At 41.2% G+C, this 26,990-nt stretch overlaps 3 protein-coding genes across 5 annotated transcripts in view; all 3 read left to right on the top strand.

Moving 5' to 3' along the window:
* Positions 1-6,310, top strand: part of tomm70 (translocase of outer mitochondrial membrane 70) — an 8,338-nt gene extending 2,028 nt beyond the window's left edge. The window contains exons 2-12 of the mRNA XM_022751528.1: positions 370-543; positions 1,293-1,419; positions 1,530-1,639; positions 1,729-1,877; positions 2,456-2,663; positions 3,244-3,378; positions 3,510-3,617; positions 3,788-3,904; positions 4,071-4,168; positions 4,275-4,397; positions 4,478-6,310. Of these exons, the coding sequence (XP_022607249.1) occupies positions 370-543; positions 1,293-1,419; positions 1,530-1,639; positions 1,729-1,877; positions 2,456-2,663; positions 3,244-3,378; positions 3,510-3,617; positions 3,788-3,904; positions 4,071-4,168; positions 4,275-4,397; positions 4,478-4,631 (1,503 nt within the window). The 3' untranslated portion in view covers positions 4,632-6,310. The remainder of the gene's footprint in view (positions 1-369; positions 544-1,292; positions 1,420-1,529; positions 1,640-1,728; positions 1,878-2,455; positions 2,664-3,243; positions 3,379-3,509; positions 3,618-3,787; positions 3,905-4,070; positions 4,169-4,274; positions 4,398-4,477) is intronic.
* A 924-nt stretch (positions 6,311-7,234) lies between these two features.
* tbc1d23 (TBC1 domain family member 23) lies at positions 7,235-17,364 on the top strand. Of its 2 annotated transcripts, XM_022751515.1 has the most exons (19): positions 7,235-7,272; positions 8,485-8,596; positions 9,700-9,805; positions 10,847-11,051; positions 11,143-11,266; positions 11,370-11,494; positions 11,589-11,635; positions 11,727-11,830; positions 11,977-12,099; positions 12,234-12,326; positions 12,420-12,590; positions 12,711-12,753; positions 12,836-12,942; positions 13,293-13,435; positions 14,168-14,212; positions 14,953-15,041; positions 15,725-15,860; positions 16,044-16,238; positions 17,087-17,364. In XM_022751515.1, the coding sequence occupies exons 1-19, from the start codon at positions 7,235-7,237 to the stop codon at positions 17,169-17,171; spliced, it is 2,091 nt and encodes a 696-aa protein (XP_022607236.1). In that variant the 3' UTR covers positions 17,172-17,364. The 2 variants fall into 2 exon arrangements, with proteins under 2 accessions (XP_022607236.1, XP_022607237.1); XM_022751516.1 differs by lacking the exon at positions 14,168-14,212 and having other exon boundaries at positions 17,087-17,171.
* Positions 17,365-20,625: 3,261 nt separating this feature from the next.
* Positions 20,626-26,872, top strand: nit2 (nitrilase family member 2). 2 transcript variants are annotated; one of them, XM_022751437.1, is made up of 10 exons: positions 20,627-20,755; positions 20,921-21,039; positions 21,821-21,941; positions 22,685-22,773; positions 22,857-22,950; positions 23,032-23,106; positions 23,201-23,279; positions 24,001-24,099; positions 25,389-25,444; positions 26,305-26,872. In XM_022751437.1, the coding sequence occupies exons 1-10, from the start codon at positions 20,728-20,730 to the stop codon at positions 26,403-26,405; spliced, it is 861 nt and encodes a 286-aa protein (XP_022607158.1). In that variant the 5' UTR covers positions 20,627-20,727; the 3' UTR covers positions 26,406-26,872. The 2 variants fall into 2 exon arrangements, with proteins under 2 accessions (XP_022607160.1, XP_022607158.1); XM_022751439.1 differs by lacking the exon at positions 25,389-25,444 and having other exon boundaries at positions 20,626-20,755; positions 26,305-26,391.
* The last annotated feature ends 118 nt before the right edge of the window (positions 26,873-26,990 follow it).

Here is a 26,990-nt window from a genome sequence, read left to right as displayed (position 1 = left end):
TCATTGGTCCAAGTGTATATGTTGTTTCAGCGTTTCCTTGCTTCCTTATGACACCGTTGGAATAAGTTAGCTCAAGAAACCTGAACTCAAATTTTGAGTTTATGCACATCCATGAATGTTTGATTTGCTGTTAATATTTTAAGTCTGTTCCTGTAGACATTGTTGTAAATGGCTTCTTTGCACTTTTGGCTTGTGATTTTGATGGCATTCAATCCTAGGCACATGCATGCATTTCACCTGAAAAGCCTCATGCTGTGTAAGATGCTGACGGATACTTAATTATGTAGAAAAACAGTTTTGATCCAGTCGACTGAGTCACAGGGGAGAAGATCTAATAAATAAAAGTTACCCTTTCTCTCATCTATTCAGAGCCCTTTGGATCGGGCCCAAGCAGCAAAGAACAAGGGAAACAAGTACTTCAAAGCTGGCAAGTATGAGAACGCCATCCAGTGCTACACAGAGGCCATTGCTCTCTGCCCCATGGAGCAGAAGGCCGATTTGTCAACGTTTTACCAGAACAGAGCAGCAGCCTACGAACAGCAGGTTGGCACCACCTTCTTTTAATCTGTGCAGAGACTGTTGTGAAATGTGAAATGTGACCCATACAACTTTAGTTATCTTCATTTTCTGAAGAGATGTTGACTGTGTTGAGGTGCTTGTAGAAGGAAAACCACGTAGTTCGATGCCCCTTCCTTCAACTTAAAATATGCCTGAAATGGATTCAGTGCATGTTAAAGTGCAACAACTTGCAACTTGAAGCCAGGAGGGATGGCATACCGCCACAGAAAACAATGGTTACACCTGTTTGGTCAATGACTAGCAGAATCTTTCCACCTTCATCTTTGACTGAAGGTTTACCTCACAGCTGAATGAAACCTCACGAGGTCCTCCGCTCACACCAGCTCTCCAACTGGAAATGTAATGTTTAAACTTTGATCAATCAGTGACCTCAGTAACTTTCTTATAGTGCTCATTATCCATTTGATTTTAAACTGTTTTAATTTAATTAATTAGTTTTATATGTTGGTCTTCAAATGTCAGTATCACTATAGTTTTCTAGGTTTTGCTTCAGATTATAATAATTTAATTTAAGCACCAGCTTTAGTGACCATAAGTCATGCAGCCATTCATTTTTCTAGCAATTTCATCTCCAAATATATACAATGAAATAAACAAATAGTGGGTCTGTGTCTGCATTGCACCTGTAAACCTTCTCTGGGGAGTGGACAGACCTCTGGAGAACTGTGTACTGTATTGTTTTGAAGATAATTGGTGTATAACTGTCATTTCAGATGAAGTGGACAGAAGTGGTGCAGGACTGCTCTCAGGCCGTGGGGTTAAATCCACGTTATGTCAAGGCTCTGTTCAGGAGGGCCAAAGCTCTGGAGAAACTAGACAACAAGAAGGAGTGCTTAGAGGGTGAGACGTTCTTCTTTCTTCTCAAAATGTCTGTTTCCAAGTTTAACTTCAAATGTGTGACGCTTATTGACTTTGACATTGTCGGTTATGTTTCCCTGTGTATCCTCCAGATGTCACAGCAGTGTGTATTCTTGAGGCTTTCCAGAACCAACAGAGCATGCTGCTGGCAGACAAAGTGCTGAAGCAGCTGGGGAAAGAGAAGGCCAAAGAGAAGTACAAGGTATTTGTCCACTTCGAGAGACATTTCTTTGTATTTTACTTCCCTGAATTGTCACAATGAACATGTGGTTTTAAACCCCTCCTCTGTAGAACCGTGAGCCGATGATGCCTTCCCCTCAGTTCATCAAGTCCTACTTTAGCTCATTCACCGATGACATCATCTCGCAGCCCCTGCAGAAGGGAGAGAAGAAAGATGAAGACAAGGACAAAGAAGGCGAGGCAGCTGAGGTCACTGAGAGGTCAGAGGACATTTACTCACTATCAGTTTATTGGTAAATTTAGGTGTTTTTTTTTTACCTGGGACAAGGCAGCTGGTGGTATAGGACAAGATGCTGGTAATGGTCAATAGAAATCTGTGTTTTCAACGGTACGCCAAAATAGTGAAACTCAATGGGCAGTGAAATTTCTGAACACATTCATGTTCCAGAGGTGGAAAAAGTTCTGTATTTAGTAATAATTTGACTCTTTCTCTGTCACTAACTGATAATTTAGGAGCTGGACTCTGAGCACAAGGAGATGCAGGGCAGTGCTGCAGATGCAAGAGTAAAGAGTTTATAATTTCAGCTGAGTTTGGAGCTATAGAAGTAGTTATTAAGTCATGTGTCCTCAGGGGAGCGTGAATGTTTTCAGAAGATTTCATGGTTCCACTTCAGATTCTGATCTGGGAACTTTAGCCTCACCGTGTCTTTACAGTAAAAGTCGGAATGACCAAAACCATCTTAATTCATTATAATATCCACAGGAAATTTCATAGGAATTTTGCAAAATTGATAAACACTTTTCCTGATCTGTTATTTTTTCTTCTTCACCTCGATAGCTCTGGCTACCTGAAGGCAAAGCAGTACATGGAGGAGGAGAACTACGACAAGATCATCAGTGAATGCACCAAGGAGATCGAGTCAGGTGGTCGATACACTGCCGAGGCTCTGCTGCTGCGTGCCACTTTCTTCCTGCTGATTGGTAACGCTACTGCTGCACAGCCTGATTTGGACCGAGTAATCAACATGCATGACGCCAATGTGAAGGTAAGGGTTGTTTGTTTAATGCCTGCTCTTGGTTGAGGTTAGAAAAATGTTAAGACTCCAGCAGCACTTGAAGTAAACAGAACTTTATTATTAAACTGATGCATTTCGGTTTGTGGCCTTTCATCAGGGTCATCACAAAATATATTACAAGCAACCTTTAAAGAGGGTAAAAATTTAAAACAACCAATCATATGCAAATATATATCTGCCAATGGGGCTTCTACAAAGATGGGTTGGGCGTATGGTCATGTGGCTTTAGGCCAGTCGTCGTCTCAGGCTTCCAGAGATGTAAGGGGAATGGGTGACACCATATAAGAACTTAATGATAAAGTTCTTCTGTATGCCTGTCCATCCAGAAAGTCGCGATGTTGCCTTAATTAGCACAAATTCAACCAATTCCCACGACTTTGAGCGACTTTGCATTTTTGTTCAATCACCGCAACTTTTCTGCAAGTTTGATCAAAAATCATCAAAGTTTCCCGCAAGTTGAACCAATGTTTTGTATAAACGAAGACTACCTTTACAGGGACTTTGGAGAGCTACAACCTGACAGTTTGTCTCTGTTGTGTAATTTTCACAGCTACGAGCCAACGCTTTGATCAAGCGTGGAAGCATGTACATGCAGCAGCAGCAGCCTATGCTCTCTACACAAGACTTTAACATGGCAGCTGAGATTGACACACGCAACCCTGATGTGTATCACCACAGGGGTCAGGTAGGAGGTTGACCTGGTTTCTTTACCATCTGATTGTTAATTGATTTGGTGTCAGTTTGCACCGTCTCTGCCATAATGCAAAATGGTGGTTGTGTTTATTTATACTTCATGACAAGTGTATTTCCTCTCAGCTGAAGATCCTGTTGGACCAGGTGGACGAGGCAGTGGGAGACTTTGACGAGTGTATCCTGCTCAGGCCTGACTCTGCTCTGGCTCAGGCACAGAAATGCTTTGCTCTTGTAAGTTATCCACTAAAGACTAATTGAAAAGCAAGTTTACCTGATAATTATCTTTATTGTTTAATAAATGATAAAATTTATTATCCTAATTTGGGCTTTTTTTTTACATTCAGCTTTTACCATGCCTTTAAGTTTAACTGCTAAGTTTCTTTTACTCTTGTGTTCTTCAGTACAGACAAGCATATACTGGAAACAACCCAGCACAAGTACAGACGGCCATGGACGGCTTCGAGGATGTTATCAGGAGGTTCCCAAAGTGTGCTGAGGGCTACGCTCTTTATGCTCAGGTATGAAACCAAAACCGCGATTTTGATGTTTGCTTATTATTCCTTTGCTCTGCCTTCTGTACAACATGTCAGTTGTAACAGTTTTTATTCGGATAAGAAAACAACAGCACTAGACCTTATGGATGTTCAAAATATGACCGTACAAGTTGTTTTGTGATCTTCTCAGGCTTTGACTGATCAGCAGCAGTTTGGAAAAGCAGACGAGATGTATGATAAGTGCATTGAACTGGAACCAGACAATGCTACCACATATGTCCACAAGGGGTAGGCGTCTATTCTCCTTTTTTATGTTGTGGTTCATTCATGATTCATGTGATTCATGTGATTCATGTAAACAGGACATGAAGGTAATTGTTTAATATATGTCCAGGTTGTTACAGCTTCAATGGAAACAAGACCTTGACTTGGGTCTAGAGCTCATCAGTAAGGCGATTGAAATTGACAACAAGTGTGACTTTGCCTATGAAACTATGGGAACGATTGAAGTGCAAAGGTGAGATTAACAATTCAGTCCAAACCACACATTAGAGGTCTTTCTCAACGTGCTTGAAATAACCAGGATTTTCTTTTCAGGGGGAATCTGGACAAGGCCATAGAAATGTTCAACAAGGCAATTAATCTAGCCAAGTCAGAGATGGAGATGGCCCATTTGTACTCATTATGTGATGCAGCGTACGCCCAGACTGAAGTGGCCAGGAAATACGGTCTGAAACCTCCAACACTCTAACTTCTCTGCCAGTCGATCGCCAATCTCAGTCTTCATTGCTGAACTTAACTGTTAAAACTGCAACTGTCTGACTTACTTTGATTTTGTAGGGAAAAAAATGAGTACTGGGTTATATGAGAAAAAAACATGAAGAGCCCTGAATATACACCATGTTTACATCACATTAAAGGGTTTTGTTGTCGTGGAAAAGGATTTCTGTTCACAATCAAACAGAGGCTGTGATCCAGGTCACTGGTACACTCGTGGGTTGTTGGGTCGGGGGCGCTTGGGGGGGTCTACAACCAACACAGCCCTTTGCTGACACTTAAATTCAACCAGAACTTCATCATAAAACCTTTGTATTGCTCAGAATAAAGAGAAAGGAAAAACATACATGAATGGCCATGTATACCTATCTAAATTACTAGTAACTATGTGAAATGTAAGACAATTGAAATGTGCGCAGTCTGTTGAACCAATCACTGACTTTAAAGCTTCTGTGACACTTTTAAATCTACAGAAAATACTGTGAGAGCTTTATATAGTTCTGATGGACTGCTCACGTGTTAATTTATGCTGATCTAAAGTGTTTTTGTCCAGCTACTTCCATATTGTAACATACATTAACAGTTTCGAATGCAAGATTAAAATAATAGTGAAATGTATAATGTTTGTGTTTGTAATGCTGGAATTGATCCCATGGATATGGGGCAACAGAGAGGTTAAGTGTTTGTTTTTTTTTGTTTTGTTTTGTTTTTTTTTTTAATGATGGAATTGCCTGTTTTCTTTTTTTTTTTTATATACATTGTGCAGCATGTTCACTTTATAATTAAATGTAAATGCAAGGCTCGTGCTGTCATGAACACTAGGAAAAGCCCAACTATAAGATACTTTGGGCAAAACACTTTTGATTAGAAAAACTTAACAAACTTTGTCTTTAGTTTTTTTTTTTTTTTTTTTTTTTTTTTTTTTTTTGAAGATGTTATTTTTGAATTGCCTCTAGTGTCAAGAGATGTCACAAGGGATTGGCTAGTCAGTGGTTTTTTCCTAGCTCACTTTAAGAGACATGATTTATTTTCTATTTGATTGTAAAATGTTTATTTTCATGCTACATTTGGTTTCATCTTTTGAAAGAGTAAACTTTAAGACAGTGATTTGACTTTATTTTTTTCTTCTCCTTTTCAAATTATCTCCCCACAATCCAAGCCGTATTGTTTCCAGCCTACACGCAGCCCCGAGTATCTCTTGGTACAGTGTATGATTTGGTTCTCAAGTAGCATCCATACACTGTAAAAAAAAAAATATATATATATATATATATATATATATATATAAAATTAGCCACCACTGCTGACTGTATGTGAGGAGCATTTTCAACGTTTAGAAAACTAAAATGAAACTCTCCTGTTCCCTGTGACATTCATTAATCTATCAGCAGTAATGGCTACATTGGATTGAATGTGTTGTAATGCCAAAGAACCAAATCATGCATTCATGCATGTGAGGATGACTTCACAACAAAAATCATCTTTCTCACTTAGAGAAACAAATTGAAACTTCACCTGGAAGAAATGGCTGTAACCTTCAGCAGTTAATCTGCAGATATCCATTAAATTTTGGCTGTTTGATAGAAAATCAGTGATATGTATGGTGACCAAACTGAAAGAATATGAATCCTAATAAAGTTATAATTCCTGGAATGAATTTCACAAGTTTCTTCTAGTTTACTGTGTACAGCTTTTTTAAAGCACTGAGAACTCTGATACATTTTCAGTGAGAAATATTATTTGGTTTTCAGTCATTGAAACTTATTTTTTATGCATTTTATATTCAGTCTTTTTTGGGTTCTCTCTTGGAGATCTTAAACGGCTATGTAACTGATTTGTAGACTAGATCGATCACTGCAGTATTCAGCTCATTTTAATGAATATGAAGCCCCACATGAAACTGACTTGTATCTCACAAACTGACACATTAATGTTGAGCAGGTTGGAGATTGTCCAGAAACAGGAGCTCATGGTTTTACATTCTCAACTCCTCTGTTAGACAGATGAAATAATTAATTAACAGTACTTGGAACATCACACTAACCCTGGTGGATATTCAACATTGAATAGACAATTTAGCTTAATGTTAAGTTTAAGTAAGTGTCTGTTGTAAAAGTAAGCCTAATTGTAATGGGTCTTTTGCTCAGAAGGCATGGTAATGTAGGGAAAGTGTAAACAACTAAATCAGTGATGGCTGAATTCCTTTCAGCTGCTTCAGTTTAAGATCCTTGTGTTTTTACACGCTGGCTCCTTGGTACATTTCAGTAAAATACAGCCATTGTTAATAAGACTAGTAGCACTTGTGTTTTTCCTATTACAATTAAAAGAGAGTTTGATATAAGATGTGGACTGTCAAATGTGGCATTTAGCATTCTTAACCATAACCATAACATCAGGTTCCTATCTATTACAATAATAAATCACACATCTTTAGGTGCTGACTTCTTTGTGAAATCTGAGAACAAGGACAATTTGTTGCTCTCGTCAGTCAATCTCAGGTACTCATTAATCAATGACAGCGTTGCGCGACACCTCGGCTGTGTTGACGGCACTTGACGTGTCTCCGTCAACACAACAATGGCGGACGCCGTGGAGGAAGCTCTTCAGGGCAGCTGGTGAGACAATTTGTTATCGGACTAATGTTTTTAGAGACGTTATTTCGATTGTCAAACAGTCGTGTCGGTTTCATCTGGTAGAATTACATGTGAAGTAACTGAACATGAGTGTGAGTATTAAATCTGCTCCGCTGACGATGGACGTTAGTCCGACAGCAGTTTGGTACCGTTACTGCTCGGCAGCTAGTCAGCTAATGTTAAATAGCCAAGTTGGTTTTGTTCAGCAGTCAAGTCTCCAAGACGGACAAAGATTACTAAAGAGCCTCTGAAAATATCAGTCACATATATATATCGTTTCATCACTTTCTCTCTCGTATGGACAAGTTTATACACAGAGCTTGTTAGCTAGCAAGCTAACAATAATTAGCCTGATAGCCGGTGTTTGTCGAGTTCTGCTTCGTTTTAAACCGACCCGAACCACACCTGACACCGCCGTGGTTCTCACCTTATGTGCTTCATTCAAATAAAATCATATTACATGATACACGTGACGTTATGGACTTGTCAGAAAAATGTTGGAGTTGTCAGGATTGGTCAAAAATCAGTTCAAGAGCTCATTGATTCTCATTTATTTTTACTGGCTCACCTGTTAAATGGTCTCGCTGATGTTCAGCTAATTTCACTGGTTAATATAATGAAAAGACAACCAGAAATGATCAACCTACCACAACAAATATTTCATGAGGTTATAACTGATGTCTGATTTTTATTATACTATTAATTTTTTGATTAATGTCAAATGTAATTACAAGTACAGGTTACAGATTACCATACACAGCATATAATTGCTTATTTGGTTTTACCAAACGTCGAGATACTCCAGGTAATTTACAGTTAGTTATTACACAGAGACAAGCTGCAAATTCTGACATTTGAAAAGCTGTAACTATTCAGTGTTTGGTCATTTTGACTTGAGAAATGACTCAATAATCATCATTTACTTTTCTGTAGATTGGCTGTTCAGTTAAGCCACCACTAATTTCAAGTCTACAAACTTCTGAATATAATTCACAGTATAAATTAACATGACTACAAACAAGTTACTGTCACAGTGACAGATGTTGAGTGATAAACATTCATACATTGGCCGGCATTATTCTCCACACCACGTAAAGAAATTTCAGCTTTGTTACATGGCAAAGATCAACTTTATTTATACTTCTGTAGAAAACATTTAACCATAGTAACTGTGTGCTGTCCATGCCTCCTCAGGGACCAGGATCTAGCTGAGGCTCTGGACTCTGGGGGTTCGGACATGGAGATGGAGAGAGGCATCATCCAGGTCCAGGAACATTCAGCTCAACACAGGGCCAAGATGTGGAAGGTGAGGAATATGATATTGTGTCTCTTACTGTAGCTTAAACCATACACTTGTAAAAGCTCATAATCAGCAAGATAAGGGGTTTGTGTGTGACTAGAACTCGTCCACATGCCATGACGATGGGAATTACTCATGTCGGGCAGAAGTCAACAGACTGGAAACACCAGCATCTCGTGCTCAAATGATGTGACAGCTGTAATGTCTTTATGACACACCCGCATGTTGGGCTTTAGTTCAGTCTAGTCTGAAACCACATACCTACAACATATTTTATACATGAAGCATGTCCACAAATGATGAAAGCTTCTATTTTGGGCAGTCAACACCTGTTCACTTCTGTAACCATAAGAAAGGGAAGTTGTAGGACAGCTTTACCCCGTCATTTTATGTAACATAGCATTCATGGAGCCTTCATTCATTTAATGTTCATTTAAAAAATTATACAATTGTCAGTATTAAATTGTATTAGGTGAATATATAATCTTTAAATATAGTAATTCATATGTTTTAAATAAGTTTAAAAGGAAAATAGTAGGCAGCATTAATGTCTGTTAACTTAAGAGGTAGATGTATTGGTTCTCATGTTTAATACCCCATTAAGAACATTAAAAGCCCAGTATTGGCATTACGATTATCTTTATACTAAATCGATGGCAGACACAAGTTGAGGCCGTGTTTTATGGAGACTGTCCAATCTGAAGGAACTGTATTTTGTTAGATTTGTTGTTCTGGACAGAAATGCTGTTTGATATGTGCTGAGTTTGTATAAACATTTCCAACATTTATCTTTTGTTCATCTGTTGCATCTGCAACAATTCCTGTCAACGTGAACCTTGTAAATTATTGCACCTACTGTAACTAACCAACTCTGAGCTTTTGCTGCGTTGCTTGTAATCATGATCATCTGGTAAGAAACTGAAGCTAGCTCATTTTGGTGAAAGGACTTTGTTCAGATTGCAGCTGTTGGTGGGTTTTAAAGTCTCAAATAATATCACCAGTTAATATCAAGTTACACAGCTGCATTGAAGATCAGTGAGTTTATCAAGTGTCCCTCTCGCACTCAGTGTGTGCATGTTAAGCAGTGCCTCCTTGTTTTGTGTTGGCAGATCGCTTTAAATGTCTCTGGAAAAGGAGACAGTCTGTCTCCCTGGGACGGCGTCTTCGATTTACCAGAACAGACACTCATTCATAACCGCAGTCAACAGCTGATTGGTGAGTAAATGCATGTGCCTCTAATACCTGAAACAATGCTGATTTCTTTCTTTTTTTTTGGGGACAGCGGCACTGAAAGGACACAGTCAGCTCCCAAACATGAATAGCGTGAAATTAGTTGCTGCAGAACAGAGTTTCCATTACTCTCTGGTTTGTGTGTGTCTCAACTCGAGGCAGCAGATAGGACGCACACACACTCGGATGCACACACCTGTAAGCAGCAGGAGAGAAGAAAAACGTGTTGTGTTAATTTTAGGTCTCAGTCACACAGTCTGCAGGTATCTAAAGAAGATCCTCAGGATTTCAGAGGAACAAATGTCTTTTATTATTCTACTCCTCCGACAAGTTGACAAGCTCAAAATAGAAAGTCTCTTATTAGAAAGATGCCCAGAAAAACTCAGCATCCAGAAAAAGTGCTCTTTCATGTATATTTTAATAGTTGTGTAAAATCTTACTGAAGGTTCTTCACTGTACATTTCTCTGCTTTTTGAATGTCAAATGTTGCAACTTGTACAAGAACAAACACTGTCTGAAAAAACTTAAAATGAAGAGTGCACATTTAAACACAGGATTCAGAAGCTGACAGTTTTATTTGTCATAATTAAAGATGCTTAGGGAGATGGTTAACGGATGAATGGATGGATGGATGGATGATTTTCTTCTCTACATGAGAGATATCAAAATACATAAAGACAAAATAACTAACTAACAATATTAAAAGAAATAAAGTAAATCAAGCTGACATTACTTCCACCTGCTTCATTTATGCATCCACTATCTCTGTATTTTCTTGGCCTTCGAGATATTAAACATCTATTGCGACATAATACAAATAAACAGTCAAAGTCATGCAACAATAAAAGGCTAACTAACAATTAACTGCTCTGATATTAACTAAATAAAGTAGCATAAGGGTGGTGTTATATAACAGAAGGGTGGGGTTATATAACTTCCTGGGTGTGGTTAATAGGATGACAGGGGATTTGGGGTAATGCAGGGTTAAACTTGTGATTGAACACCTTCCTTGGTTCCTACGTTTAGATCAGCTCAGAGCATCAGAGGAGGAGAGGCGTGACATGGTGTCTGACGTTGAGTCAGTCATCACTTTCTACTGTAAGTCCCGCAACATCACCTTCACTCCAGAGCTGAGCTGGCCGCACCTGCTCCAGCCTTTACTGGGGCTTCAGCTTCCCCGCAGCGACCTCTACAACTGCTTCTACGCTGTCATGAACAAATACATCCCCAGGTGAATCATCTGAGCCTCACTGTCTGTTTCACCCTACTGCACATAGAGACAAACTTTAACTGTGATGCCTGTAAAAATATGTTTGTTTCAGGGACTGTGTGCCGAACGGCCGACCCTTCCACCTGTACAGACTACTGCTGCAGTACCACGAGCCAGAGCTCTGCTCCTTCCTGGACACCAAAAAGATCACACCTGACTCCTACGCCATCAACTGGGTGAGTATTTCTTTCCCCACATGTTATTTCCCAGTGATTCAGACAGTTAATACACACGTAGCCATGTCTGAACTGTGTGTCCTTGTTTATCTCTCCTCCACAGCTCGGCAGTTTGTTTTCCAGTCACTGTCTTCCTGACGTCACCCAGGCCGTGTGGGACTCCTACCTCCAGCAGGCCGACCCCTTCCTTGTCTTCTTCCTCTTGCTTGTCATGCTCGTCAATGCCAAGTAATCCGCTGCTACTTGAAGCTTCACAGAAACACGATCACACTCACGAACCTTAAGTGTATATTTGACTTGTGTTTGTTTGATTCCCCCTCAGAGAGTCCATCCTTGCACAAGAGGGAGACGGCAAAGAGGACATCATCAGTAAGTCTGGCTTCCTGTCTTTTTGTTATTTGTGGATTTTCTCTGTATCTGGTTAAAGCTGCAGAAATGAACGAGGATCTTTCTGTCACAGAAATGCTGGAAGCGTTTCCTTCTCTCCTGGAATCCGAAGACATTGAAGATTTGTTTTCTCTGGCTCAGTATTACCAGAGCAAGACCCCTCTGTCGCTCAGAAAGGTGAGGCGCTGTGTACAAATACAGAGTCTTGTTTTTGATACAAACAGAGCAGTGTTAGAGAGCCAGGACTCTGGGGGGGGGGGCTTACAAAGAGAAGTCATTGTTTAAAAACCATTGTTGTGTCTTTGCTTTTTCCGCCCTGGTAGATGAATCAGAATCTGTTCGGCAGCAGCCTGGTGGCTCTGAAAGAGGAGGACATTGACCTGAGTCAGGCCCTGTGTCTCCCTGTGTCTGTCCCTGAAATCCTGCAGGCGAACCAGCTGCAGCAGGTCAGCAACGCTCAGGTTACATTTAACTCACTTAAACTAACGAGGAAATGATTGACCTTTTGGCGAGTTGGCCATGTGAGAAGCAGGAGAGAGAAGATGATGTGTAATGTGATAACAGTGGATTTTACTCTCAGGATGGGGTGCGGTTCTTTGTGGTGGACTGTCGGCCTGCAGAGCAGTACAACGCTGGGCACCTGTCCACGGCCTTCCACCTGGACTCTGACCTGGTGAGACATTGACAGTAGGGATTCTATATGAACATGTATATTGACTGTATAAAATGTATACGAAGGAAAACTTTTCTTCCTTTCCTCCAACAGATGCTCCAGAATCCGTCTGAGTTTGCTCTCTCTGTGAAATCCCTGTTGGAGGCTCAGAAGCAGTCTTTAGAGTCGGGCTCCATCGCCAGCGGAGAACACCTGTGCTTCATGGGCAGTGGGAGGGAGGAGGAGGACATGTACATGAACATGGTGTTGGCCCATTTCCTGCAGGTGAGGGATGAAAGAGAAAGATGGAAGGTTATCTGGACTGATCTGTTGCTTCCTGTGTGGAAACAGTTTGATAAATGTAATAATTTCTTTTTCTTTACAACATCTCTGCTTCTCCTGCAGAAAAACAAAGAGTATGTCAGCATTGCAAAAGGAGGTTTCATGGGTGAGTACATGATGGTGAATGGTGTGTATGTATATTAGATATGGGTAAGAATTGAAACTCACTGAGGTCTGTGTGATCGCAGCGCTCCAACAGCATCTGGTCGACATGAACGTCGAAGGCCTCGACTCCTCGTACGTCCACTGGATCGTCAGCACATCAGGATCTCACAGCAGCCTCAGCTCTGCTGATGTAAGTGGCCAGAGATGTTGAAAACACAGTGATGACAGAGTTTGGAAAAGTTGCTGCATAAAATTTAATGTCATACAGGATGTGTAACAGAACAGAAAATAGTCCCTCGAGTGAGGCAGGTATATTTCTTTAAGAAAGTTTTACCTGTTTTCACTCCCAGGATCATATCGTCCCTGTGTTTTTTTCTGTATTTCAAAGAAAGCTTCTCTGTGTTTGTGGCCCAATCCCTAGTTTTTGACTAGGGGGGCGTCTCTCCACTCGATAAACACAGGGTTTATCATGAATCGCTGACACAGCGTGCTCCACGTCAGACATTTTACATGGACTGTTTTCTGTTTCTGACGACACAGGGAGAGTCTCTGAGCAGCCCTGGAGACGGCAAAGGCGTCAAGTCCTTGGTGAACAAAATGACCTTTGCTCTCAAGTCCAAGTCAGTAAACGTAAAGGAGAAGATGATCAGCTTCATTGAGAATACCTCCACCCCTGTAGACAGGTGAGGACCCAGTTCCCTCTCTGTAGTAAAATCAAAAACACGGTAATTTACTGTGAAACCTTTGATACGTCACAGTCTTGTTCATTATTTACATTAACATTGAGATTTGTTTCGGTAAAATGGCTGCACGATATGCAAAAAAAATCATATTGCGATTTGATTTTTTGTATTTTATTTTCACTGAAAAAATTTTAAAAGGATGATGATGTGATTTTTGTTGAGGTTTAACACCGACATGTTCCCTTACGTCCGGAGAATATGATTTGTAGGCCGGTGCGTCTTTGTAGCTCCACAACGCTTACGCTGCTAACAATGCACAACAATGTTGAGACACTATCTTTATTTTTAATTATATATATATATATATATATATATATATATAAAGCATTATATATGATTATATTTTGAAATAATTGTGCAGCTTAAGTGTAATCAATATATTGAAAAAAGAAATAATACATTTCTTAAGTTTGACATGTATTAGATGGCGAATGGGAAGTCAGGCTGCTGTGTGTGATTTGGGGTTGATGCATGTTTATGCTGATGTAGTCGGAACAAATGTTTCTTATGACCTTTAGCTGCTTTTCACAATATGCACAGTGGACTGACATGAGGAGGGACTGGACTAGTCTGAACGTGGTCGTTCTGACGACTGACACTGACATTTAGTTCTGCAGTTCTGTTGTATTCTAACTTCAGCTCACCATACCTTGTGCCTTATTCCATTGCTAGAATATCTTTCAATCTGCCTTGGCCAGAGAAGGTGATTCCAGATCGGTAAGAGCTCCCTGACATCGAGCTGTTTTTGTCACCTGCATGCCCACTGGCTGCAGACCCGCACCAGCTCCCCTCCCCCCGGGGGGGGGTGTAGGACACGTAGCGTTGTGTCACATTAACGCATGCTTAGTACCTAGCATCTCTGCCAACGCCGCTCGCTCGTATAATAACGCTACACATTCCCATACAGTCTGGGCGGGCTGCGTACGACGTCTTTCTTAAGATCTGTCTTCATGCTTTCACTAACATGTAGCACTGCTGTAAAGGTCTCACTGTCGAAGCCGCTGCGGCCTTTCAGGAAGCATTGAGTCATCTCCACACCCACAAGTAACTGAGGCGTTTTAGGGAGAACCTCAGCTTCACCGCCGTTTGCTTGGAAATGCACTGACCAGTCTGTCTTTCCATTTCATTGTTCTTTTAGATGATAGTCAGGGCTATGCAGACAAATTAAACTCCACCTTATTGATATAAATGACTGCAAATAGCCCTGATTCTCATTCAGTGACTAATCGTAGACTCCTGGATCCAGTAAAACGTGTCATTTAACCTCTTTCTTTGTATTTAACAGTGTAACCTGTGGCAGTAGTGAGCTCAGAATGTTTACTGCAGCCTGGAGATCTTCATGCCATTGCTATTTGTGTGCAACCCTGCTGTCACGTTTATATAACGTCACTCTCCATCACTTTCCACTGATGTGAGGCTTTAAGTTGCCCTGTTTGTTTTTTTTTTCCCATCTGTAGGCACGTGAGCAGCAGCGACCGTGTCGGCAAACCTTACCGAGGCGTAAAGCCCGTGTTCAGTATCGGTGATGAAGAGGAGTATGACACAGGTGAGGTTGCCAGGTAGCCAAGGTGGAAAAACTACATTGAAGGTGGCGTTGGCTCATGGAACATCTGATGTGGAGAGCACATTCAAACACAGGAAGCTTCCAATGATTTATTTCCACAGTTCAGGATCAGGTCATTGGTTTACATGATGGACAGATGGATGATTTTCTCTACATGAGATCAGAAACATAAAGACAAAATAAATACAATTATATCAACTTAAAATGTCAGCACAGACCATAAACTGGAGTAAACGAAGCTGACACTTACTTTATTCATTCATCCACCATCTCTCCACGTTCTGGTATCAAACAAAGGAATCTAATGAAACATCGTACAGATAAACATTCAAAACCAGGCAATGATGTCAACCAAAGTAGAATAACAAGGTTTGAAAAGTCCATGTTACAAGTCCAACTCACTGGTTCTCTGTTGTCTCTGTTCTCCTGGTTTGGAGGGAAAGGACTTGCGTATGGATGGGGGGGGTTATATATAACCTCTGGGTGTGGTTATTGAGATGATGGGTGATTTGCAGGCAGGTATTGCAAGTGTTAGACTTGTGATTTAACACAAGGGGAAAATTAAAATCGGCTGCTGGAACCTTCAAGACTAAAGAAAGTTTAAAAACTGTCTGAGCTTTTATTTAGAAAAACAGAAGATGAACCTCTGCCGCTTCTCTGTGCAGATGAGATCGACAGCTCGTCCATGTCGGACGATGACAGGAAGGAGATCGTCAACATTCAGACCTGGACAAACAAACCGGATGTGAAGCATCACATTCCGTGTAATGAGGTGAAAGAAACTGGTCACATGTTCCCGAGGTGAGTGGGACGCCTGCCTGAGTGACTTTGGTAACGTGTGTAATAGATATTCCTCATGACGCCCATCCTCCACAGCTGTCATGGGCGTTGGAGTACGGAGGAGGGGAAGTTGCATTTAAATGTGACTAATTCCCACTTCCCTCAAATCAAACGAACACTCACTCTGTTCTTTTGTGTTTGCAGCCACTTGCTGATCACAGCGACTCACATGTACTGCCTGAGGGAGATCGCCTCAAGAAAAGGCTTTGCCTACATCCAGTCCAGACAAGCACTGAACTCTGTGGTGAAGATCACATCCAAAAAGAAGCACCCTGAACTGATCACCTTCAAGTTTGGCAGCAACAACTCGGCTGGAGTGGAGATATCGGCGGTGGAGAGGTGCTTGTTTTACAGACGCAGATTTCAAATTTGAATCTGGGTGATTTTAAAGCAGTGATAAAATACAGAGGCTGTATTCATACAGGACAATTATTACCTGATTGGTCCAGTTATTTGGTTCTTCTGGTTTATTCAGTCATTTACGATGTAAAGTTACACTTCCATAATAACATAAATTGCAGCATGTTATGGGAGATGGAAAGCTGTTTTTGTTTTTGTTTGTTTTTTACTTGATGGGGGGAAAAAAGCAAATTGCAGCATAAAAGGAATAGATCGACATTTTCGGACATGTGCTTATTTGCTTTCTTGCCAGAAGGTTGATGAGATTGACGCCACTCTCATGTCTGGACGGTAAATATGAAACTGGGGCCAGCGGGCAAGTAGCTTAGCTTGGCATAAAGACTGGACACCTGAGGACACGGCTAGCCTGGCTCTTTCCAAGGTTTTAAAAATACACCTACAAACACCTTTTTAATTGTTAAAATAACAATTTGTGGTTTAATGGGGAGCTACATGCTGTAGCTTCATCTTAGCAGAAAACAGGTGCGTTCCAGTCTTGGTGCTAAGCTAAGCTAATCGTCTACTGGCTATAGCGTCATGATTAGCATTCAGACGTGAGAGCGGCATTAATCTTCTCATCTAACTCTCAGCAAGAAAGAAAGCTCAGCATATTTCCCAAACTGTCACAATATGTGTTACAGGCTTAATTAGACATACACTCGTTATCTTAGGATATTACAGCTAATCTTTATGAAACTCTTTAGATAATAAAATATTTTCTATTTGTTGGTAGTTTTTTGTAGGATGAAACTTCATGTCTGTTTCCTCTTTCTCTCCCTTTCTCTTAGATATTTGATACCAAACGCAGGCGATGCCACTAAGGTCATCAAGCAGCAGATCATGAAAGTCCTAGACGCTCTGGAGAGCTCGTAAAGGGAGGTGACGGTGTGGCGACTGGGGGGCGGGATCACGACGGCCAGCCGTGACACAAACTATAAGAGTCTCCGTCTGCCGAGAGTGAAACCTTCTCCCGCTCTCCCTCGGCTGTGGCTGTCCTCCCTCCTGGACGGATCCAGTGCAGTGTTGACTGTAAAGCCCTGTGTGTCTGTGTCTTTGGGACATGGGGGGTGGGGGGGGGGACACACACACACCGCTGACTGCAGACTACACTGTGTGTGTTGAAATACTTGGGTGCTCTGCAGTCATCAAACCATTCTCTTACACTAATTTAAAAAAAACCTTGGTTATAGTGTATGTTTTACGTTACTCTTGATAAAACACGGGATCTCATTACGGTGCAATTCCACTTTGGCGATTTCCCTCTGGCCTTAACGTAGCGTACAGACCGACCAGTGGCGGACCTGTTCAATCGTCACATGACTGACCTTTTTCATTTTGACTCGAGCATCTCCATTCTGACCCCCCTCTGTTTTGTAGTAAACAGTAATGCAGTTCAGTCATGTCTCTTTATTTACTTTTCGGACGTGTTCGGTAGATTTAATGATCATTGTTCTGGTGAGGACGTGAGCATGAGTCAGCAAACTCCATGTAAAGATGCACATCCCAAAAAAAAAAAAAAGAAAAAAGAGAAGCAGTGCTGGCACATGAGGCAGGTTTCCTACCGCAACAACTGTTTTTGATAACTTTTTTTTTTCCAGCAGGCAGCCTTAAATAGAAATTATTTGAGGGTGTTTATAAATATATGATGTATATATCGTGTAAACTGCTCTATATCAGCACAGACCTTTGCAATGTCGTTTTGAAAGCATATCCTGATAGTTAGAATATGCAGTGAAACTTAAAAACTGGCTTCTAAACCAGCTCACAAGGTTTGAAGTTCCCCTTCTTTCTAGAGTAAGAAGTGAGCCTTTTACAGAGTTTCTGGGAGATAATTTATTCTCTGCTTTTACATATAATAATGAATTAACCTCATCTCATAGCAGTCGGATGTAGCTCTCCGAAAGCATCGTTCACAGCCCCTCTGGACTCCATCGGTATTACAACAGGAGGTTCGGTGATTGCAGTTATTAAGAGCCTGAGCACCTTAGTATTTTCCATCCCGTTCAGATTCAGTATGCGAATGATTTTCCCACTTAAATCGCTGATAATGAAGAAGGCTGTTACTGTAATTGAAGCACCGCCGTACTATTCAGAGAGAAAGGATCACTGCATTAAGGACTGAGCTCTGACAGGGATTAAAATCAGTCCGTCTCGTCTGTTTGCGTTCGTCATCACTCAGCAGCTTTAGTTTGCTCGCCACTTTTGCCTTTGGCCTGATGGCTGCGATGTGTGACATTGGCACCAGCAGTGGCAGCATATCACAGTGTACCGCTACTTCTCATCTAAATCTTACAAACCTGATTGGGACTTTTCCTCGCTTTTGTTCTGGCTTACGTATTCATTTGCGCTGAGGTCTTGTTGTGTAGGCAGCCTGGGTTTAAAGTGTCCAAGCCTCTAAAGAGATGCAGCATCTTCCTGACAGATCCAGTGGAAGCTTCAGTCCAGAGAGGGTTTATCTCTGTGATCCTTTAAAATGAGAGGAGAAGGCAACAAAGGCAACAAAAACAAGGCAACAAAAAGCAAAACTTGAATTAAAGACTCATAAATCTGGTCTTTCTTCCCTTCAGTCTTTCATAGCATTCCTGTGTAACCCACGCATTGTGTTGTAATTTGTAATTTTGTGATACTTCTCAGTATTCTGTTGAACATCCTTGACTGGGAGTCTTTACATAACTCTGTAACATCACTGGCAAATGATGTCAACCACTAGTCGAAACGCAACATGTCTCAGTGTAATTTGCACCTTACTGTACTGCTATTATTTTCTAAGCGTTTCTGTTTTTAATAAATGGAGATTATTCGACTGCACCCATGGAATTAGTCATTCATACACTGTTATTTGACAGGTATGTAGATTAAAGGTCTCATATAGTCTAAAGGTCTCTGTCCATGTGTAGTTTGATTATAGATCAGGTCTAGCTTCTATATTAATACTGTGAAAGTATCAAAGCCTCAGTCCACAGAGAAATGCACACAGCCTGTATTCAGAAACTGAGCCTTAAAACCAGCCGTCAGGACTTCTGGACTTTTGTGATGTCACAACAAAGCAGTCTCAAGCCCCGCCCACCTGGACCCACCACCCAGACCTTAAAGGATTTGGTTTCTCTGAGTGTTTTTACCTAAAATCTGCTATATTTTTTATTGGATCTCTCAGAAAACAGTCAGCCAATCAGAAGAGAGGCACAGAGCCTCCTCTCTTCTGATTGGCTCACTGACCTGTTGTTACAAGAGCTCCAGAGAGAAACATGATGTAAAACTACACTGAGATGGTTTTTGGTTCTTAAAACCACAAATATATCTTCTTATGGATCAACACTTCAAAATAAAACACTGGATATGTGTAAAACATGGAGCTTTAAAATAGTAGTTATATTTTTTGTGACTTTCATGAAAAGCTACAATGGAGTTAAATCCTCATTTATCCTCCACCTTGGGAAGAACAAAAGTTGCTATGTACAAAGCAATGGTCGTTGTGTGTTTAGTTTTAGGGGAAGAAAAAGCAAATGCATTATTTGCTCTTGTGTCCGACTGTTGTAAACAGGTTTCTGTGGAACAGGAATTTCATGTTTTATTTATTTATGTTTAAGACGAGTATGGAAATATCTCTGCAAAGAGAAAAAGAGCCTTTAGCAACATAAAGAATATAATCCATAAGAATAGTTATAAAGCGTCACATGTTCAAAGTATTAAATCAGATGTAACTGTAGATGATATAAATACAGTTTGAACGACGATCATTTCTATCCAGTATGTTAATTTCAGGCCAATATTTGCTGCTGACTGTTGAACATTGAGAAAACATTCAAGAGTCTCGCACTGAAACCGGATTGGCAGTGAAACACACACCCCCTGCTGACGTCACTGCGTCTCTAAACTTCACATTAAAGGGTCTGAACTTTATGTAAGCTCGAGCGTTTGTCCCAGAGTGACTTTAAATAAGAAGAAGAATAAAATCACCTTTACACAAGTTTATCAGCGTTGTTTTTTTGTTTTTGTTGTGCCAGAGAACCGGGGAGGGAGGACGGCAAACTGAAGTCTTTACCTCCCGCCAGATAGTGCGCAAAACCCAGGGTGGTGCCGCGAGCGCGTTCCATCTGTCCCGTCTGAAGGAGAGAGGCAACCCGCTCTCCACCGCAAGAGCCGCCGTCTATGGGGCTGACGAGGCGGGAGTGGATTTTATGGGTATTTATTGATTCCACAGTTTACATGCATGCTTATATATATATGTTTTTTGTTTTATTTTGATTTTGTTTGTATTATTGCTGTGTTTTGATCATTGATTTTTGTTTGTTTTGTTTTTTTTATTAATGGACCTCAGTGACAAACACGTAGTGCAGACTCTTATTTTGAAAACCAAGCAGCCACCCGGAATCACATGCCCTGCACTGGACTGGACTGGACTGAAACCAAACAGGACTGCCCTGCGTAAATGTCCACTTTAGCAAAAGCAATGTCCAGTAAGTATTGATATTTATACTGTGTGCTGTGTTTAACTGAATATGTATTTAAATATAAATATAAATAACTGCCGAGGACATTTACAGCGCACTAATGACTCCTTCAAGTGTTGCACGGTTGTGAGGTTGTAGCAGAAACACACTGACGGTCCTCTGTGTTGACAGGGTTCCGTCTGGGGGTGGTGCAGCTGCAGGTGACCGGCGCCAAGGCGGACAACCTGAGCAGAGCCCGCGGGCTGGTGAAGGAGGCCGCGGGAAAAGGCAGCAAAGTGGTGCTGCTGCCGGTGAGGAGGAGGTGTCGCATGCCCACATGTAGATATAAAGTGTTATTGGTAGTTTAAACTGACTGTGAGAGCCTTTACTTTTGTGATTCCAGTGTAAGAGATGAAGGAAAGTTTACAAAAGTTGGACAAATAGAGACTTTCAGTGCAAAATGCTAAAAAAAAAAAAAAAGTCTGAATGATTTTGAAAGTCCAAGACATGATCCCTCACCAGCTTCCCACAACACATCTGGACAGGTGGAGGTAGAGACCCAGGCGTTTAGCCCCTGTGTCACCCATACACCCCGGACTCCCAGGTCTACCTTTGAATCAGTCACCTGTTTTAAATCTCTTCTTCAAACGTACTTTTATCTTAGAGCTTTTCCTGATTTTACTTCTATTTTACTTCATTTTATTGACAACTTTTTTAATTATTTGGTGTTATTGATTTTTACTGATCGCTCTCTTGCTGCTGACGCTGCCTTTGGTTTATTTGCACTAATGCTCAGACACTTTAATTGTATTTCTTATTGCTTGTTTTAACTGTCGTAACCTGCATGTTTTATTTGGCTTCCCTCTGTGAAGTACTTTGTCACGTGGGTTTAGTAAAGTTCTCCATAAATATTATATTATTATTATTATTATTTGAGATAGTACTGTATGTGTATTATCGATTAACACTGGAACGATGTCTAGACAAGGAAATCCAATCGCAAAGTTACAGCCTGAGTCCAGGATTCGAGCCACAACTCACTCACTTCCTGCTGTAAAACTGATGGTCTCTCGCTTCTGCTCATAAATACAGGAATGCTTCAATTCTCCTTATGGAACCAGCTTCTTCTCTGCGTACGCCGAGAGGATCCCAGGAGAGTCCACCCAGGTGCTGTCAGAGGCAGCGAGGGAGAATAAGGTGTATCTGGTGGGAGGTAGGGAGACGTCTGCGCCTGTGCTGACCTCCATGCTGCAGTCCGTGTGTCTTTGAATATTCACTTGTAATGATAATTCTGATCACCACACTGTATTATAGTGCGAGCAGGAGATCAAAATGTTTCCACTTTGTTTAATATGTCAAACACGTTTTCTAATGTTCACTCATTAATCAGCTCGTTGTCTTGAGAAAACAAAAGTCAGTGATCAAGTTACTGAGAGTAAAATCACTTGTATTATTCTGGGAACCTGATATAAACTCCAGTATCACGACTCGTCCTTTTGTTTTGGAGATTATTTTGTAATTTACTTTTCTCTAATTTCTGTGAGTTACTGTTCAGACGCAGAGAATGAAACGTTATGCATCTGTTCCCTTCTCCATGTAGAAGGTAAACTCTAAACCAGATGTTTTGGTGTGAATGCCACTGAGTTAAAGGTTAACACTCGTTCTCCACCAACAGCAGAGTTAATACACAAACTCAGTGGTGTTGTCCGTCTGTCTGACTTTGACTTCCATGTCACTTGTATCACATAAAGAAGCTGCAACAAGTGAAGACGAAATACAAAAATAACCATCCAGCTGAAATCATGATTCACATCCCAACATCTGGAAAAATAATCACAATATGATATTTTTCCAGATCATTCAGCTCTAACTCTGATATGATGAATATGATTAGAGGATAAATAAGGAGGAAGTGATGATGTAGCAGAACTAAAAAGTAAAACTCTTGTTGACCAGGATCGATCCCTGAGGAGGACGGTGGGAAGTTGTACAACAGCTGTACCGTGTTCGCACCTGATGGAGAGCTGATTCTTAAACACAGGAAGGTGTGTGTGAATCAACTACACTGTTTATTTGTTTGTAACTTATTTAAACTGAATCTCTCTCTTCGTCTGTTTCCTCTGTCAAGATTCACCTCTTCGACATCGACGTTCCCGGGAAAATTCGCTTCCAGGAGTCAGAGACACTGAGTCCAGGCGACAGTTTGTCAGTGTTTGAGACACGTGAGTGACGTCTCCCGAGTCCTGCCGTGTCCCTGCGGCTGGACGAGCATCCGTTTTGATCTGTGTGATTTCCTCCCACAGCGTTCTGCAAAGTGGGAGTGGGGATTTGCTACGACATGAGGTTTGCAGAGCTCGCTCAGCTCTACAGCAGGAAAGGTGAATGTGCTGAAGTGACGGTTTGTTTGACATTAGTCACGCCGTTTTTAGTGGCGGGTAAAGATGGCTGATGTTGTTGTCCTCTGGTCCTCAGGCTGTCAGCTGCTGCTCTACCCCGGAGCCTTCAACATGACGACTGGTCCAGCGCACTGGGAGCTCCTGCAGAGAGGGAGGTGAGGCTCCGACTCCATCACCATCCAAAATCCTCTGATTAAAATGCACTTAATATTTATTACAGTCGATTCTTCTTCTTCTTCTTCTTCTTCTTCTTCTTCTTCTTCTTCTTCTTCTTCTTCTTCATCTGTGTTTTTGAAGTATTGATCCATAAGAAGATATATTTGTGGTTTTAGGAACCAAAAACCATCTCAGTGTAGTTTCACATCAGGCTTCTCTCTGGAGCTCTAATAACAACAGGTCGGTGAGCCAATCAGAAGAGAGGAGGCTCTGAGCCTCTCTTCTGATTGGCTGACTGTTTTCTGAGAGATCCAATAAAAATATATCAGATTTCAGTTAAACACTCCTGTAAACGTTGGATGGTGGGTCCAGCTGGTTTTAAGGCTCAGTGTCTGAATACAGGCTGTGTGCATTTCTCTGTGGACTGAGGCTTTGATACTTTCACAGTATTAATATAGAAGCTAGAGCTGATCTATAATCACACTACACATGGACACAGACCTTTACACTGGAGGAGCTTTAACCTTTAACATTATGAAATATGAGTCACAAAGGGACACTCCACTGAGGAATAAAAAATAAGGAAATAGTTCAAAACCTGCAACTAAAGTTTAATATCACATGTCACATGAGCTGTTGATGTTACGTGATTCATGTTAATCTGTTAATGATGCCATTACTATCATGACCACTGTGTCCGTGTTGTTGTCTCCTGTGCAGGGCGCTTGATAACCAGGTGTACGTGGCCACAGCGTCACCTGCCAGAGATGAGACTGCTTCATATGTCGCCTGGGGTCACAGCACTGTCGTAAACCCGTGGTAAGTCACATGTCGCCTTCTGTGTCATCTGATCAGCTCATAATGTGGGCGGAGAGGAGGGTTAGAAAGAGAGGTACATGGTGGCGAAGGAGCTGTGACAGGAAATGAGAGGAAAGGTCAAATGTAAAATATGATGTAATTATAACTGAGTGACATTTTACTGTCGTATCTGACTGAGATGGAGCCAATTTTAATTATTTATATACTGTGGGATTTAATTGATTTAATTGTATTTGTAAAATCTTCTTTTGCAAAGTAAAAAGTACATTTCACTTTTTAAAATGTACTGAAGCAGAAGTGTAAACTGGTTTAAAGTGCGAGTATATAGAGCTCTTTTCTTTTTTTATTGTGTTACTTCATGATCCATTCAAACAGTGTGATGGCTTCTTCTTCTGCAGAACTCAGCTGTGACCAACAGATAATACTGAAGCAATAGAGGATCAATGAAGTGAATGAAATCATAGGCATCCAAAAAAAATACAAATAAAATGAAATACAAAAAGCAAATAAGTAAATAGATAAAACATGAAATACAAAACAGAGAAGCCAAACCAATCCAGATAACTGCAACAAAAGAAAGTTGGGGCGTATCTTCCTGATCCTCCTCCATTTATGAAAAGGGGGCATGAGAAGTCAAGTCAGTTTTACTTGTTATAGGACGTTATAGGAATGATGCACAGGTGTTGTGTATCTTATCCATGTTTCCCAGATGTTCCTTAATTTGTCCTGTTGCAAAGTAACTCTTTCCACCCTAAAAACATTCATAAATAATGTCAATCCAGTCCTCCACGGTCGGTGTTTCTGGTTTTAACCTCGTGCTAGTTGACGTCTTTCCCGCCACCCGAGCTTAGAAAGAGGCGCCCATCTACAGAGTCTGTAGTTCAAATGGGAAGTCTGTTTGTCCACAGTGTTTTCTAGTCTTATCGACCGACCACTCGAATCGCTTCACCCGACGAGTCGCATTCGAACCGTTCATACGACGCTTCCTCCTCCACACACACTCGTGCTCTGGTGGAGCAGCCATCAGAGGGTGTTTGGGGTTCAGTATCTTTCCCAATGACACTTTGACATGCGGCCTGGACGAGCAGGGGATCGAACTACCGACTCAAACTATATCAAACTAGACTGAGTAAATGTATTTAGTGACGTTCCACGACTTTAAGAAGAAACACTTATGACTCTCCTCCCATAATCACCACCTGCAGCCTGCTCTGTCTGTCTGTGGATATTTCCAGGTGTTGGGTTTTACAGAGTTGTGATTTTCTGTCTCTGTCGCTGCGTCTCTGCAGGGGAGAAGTGATCTGCAAGGCCGGAGCAGAGGAGGCCGTTATTTACGCTGATATCGGTGAGTGGGGGAGCGCCGGGCTGGTCTCTGCAGACGGAGGATCGGGAGGATAAACGAGCACAGGCTGGTTTCTGTCAGTGACGTCTTCTTGACGAGCTGCACAGTGGCACTGATAACATCTGGATGATAGGGCGGCGGTGCGTCTCGGCGCTCTGCTGTGGTGTTGAAACGTGTTTGATCAGACTGAGAAAGATTAGTTGGATGATGCATCTCGTGTGGAGGGTGTTACATTTTAACATGAAAGAAATTACATTAATCTTTTATCCAAATAAGTTTTATCAGAGAATCATTAGCTTATTAATCTTCTCCAGGGTTTTCCAGTAAATTCAACAATACACTGCTAAAAGGCAACAACACTGACACACACACTTATATAGTTTATATAGGAAAACACAGAAACAAGACGCACGCTGACCACAGAGGAAGAGCAGTTCCTCTCTGAGCATCAACTCTTCCTTTCCTCCTGATCTTGTGGGAGTGGGATCTTTTGTCCCTTAAAAGAATCTTAACCCGCTTCTTCTTCTAAAGCATTAGCATAAGTTTTTTAACTGTTTTCTTATTTTTGCTTTTTACTTATTCTTTATCCTTATTTTCTAATTTTCTCTTAAGCACATTGAACGACCTCTGTGTTTGATAATGTGCTGTAGAAATAAAGGAGCTTTGCCTATAAAGAAGGGAGAGATAAAAGGAAGATCTGACAGTGTTCAGAGCAACAACACAAACTACAGACTGAGAAATGATCCAGTAGAAACATTATTCTAACAGTCACAGAGGTGATTAAATCAGGGCAGCTGTACTGGATTGCATCATCGTGTCCACTTCCTGTGTGTGTTGACCCTGTGTTAAACCTGCGTCCCCAGACCTGCAGTATCTGGCCGACATCCGGCAGCAGATCCCGATCACAGCTCAGCGCCGTGACGACCTCTACGCCGTCACGTCAGTGCAGGAAGGATCCGGCTGAGGAACCAGGAGCGAAAGGGACCAAACGCCAACTACGCATCAGGTCTCTGCCACGGCCCGTCCTCTTCCCCCCGGGACTCTTTATTGTGGAAACAGGAAATGCAGACGAGACGGGCGCTGATTGATTCCCGGTGATTTGAGCGCAGTGATGCTGCCGAACTCTTCAGGGTGGAACTGTGATTATCTCTTTATGATGTCTGAAACAAGCAAGTCGATCAACTGAAGCTGAAGATTTACCTCTTTTTAATCTTTCAGATTCATTTCAGAGAGAAACTATTTTTACAGGAATTATCTTCATCCCTTCACAGACGAACACTCATTATCTTGTTTTGTTCTTTCATCCATTTCACTTTATTTTGGCTCATGAAAAAAACATTTGTTGATCGTGGCTTGACAGATTTGAAATGTACCACAAATAAAAACATGTCATGATTGAAACATATGAATAGATTTGTGAGGTTAAATAAAACTTTATTGAATCTTTATTAAATGTTGGAAAAAGAGAAAGAGAGAGAGAGAGACCACCAATCACAAAACAGATCCAGGAAGTGAAGATGGTGGTGAGACATTAACCATACTTATCTAT

Source organism: Seriola dumerili, unplaced genomic scaffold (assembly GCF_002260705.1).
Source record: "Seriola dumerili isolate Sdu_G_001 unplaced genomic scaffold, Sdu_1.0 BDQW01000155.1, whole genome shotgun sequence".
NCBI classification, from domain to species: domain Eukaryota; kingdom Metazoa; phylum Chordata; class Actinopteri; order Carangiformes; family Carangidae; genus Seriola; species Seriola dumerili.
This window is presented reverse-complemented; position numbering and strand designations above follow the sequence as displayed.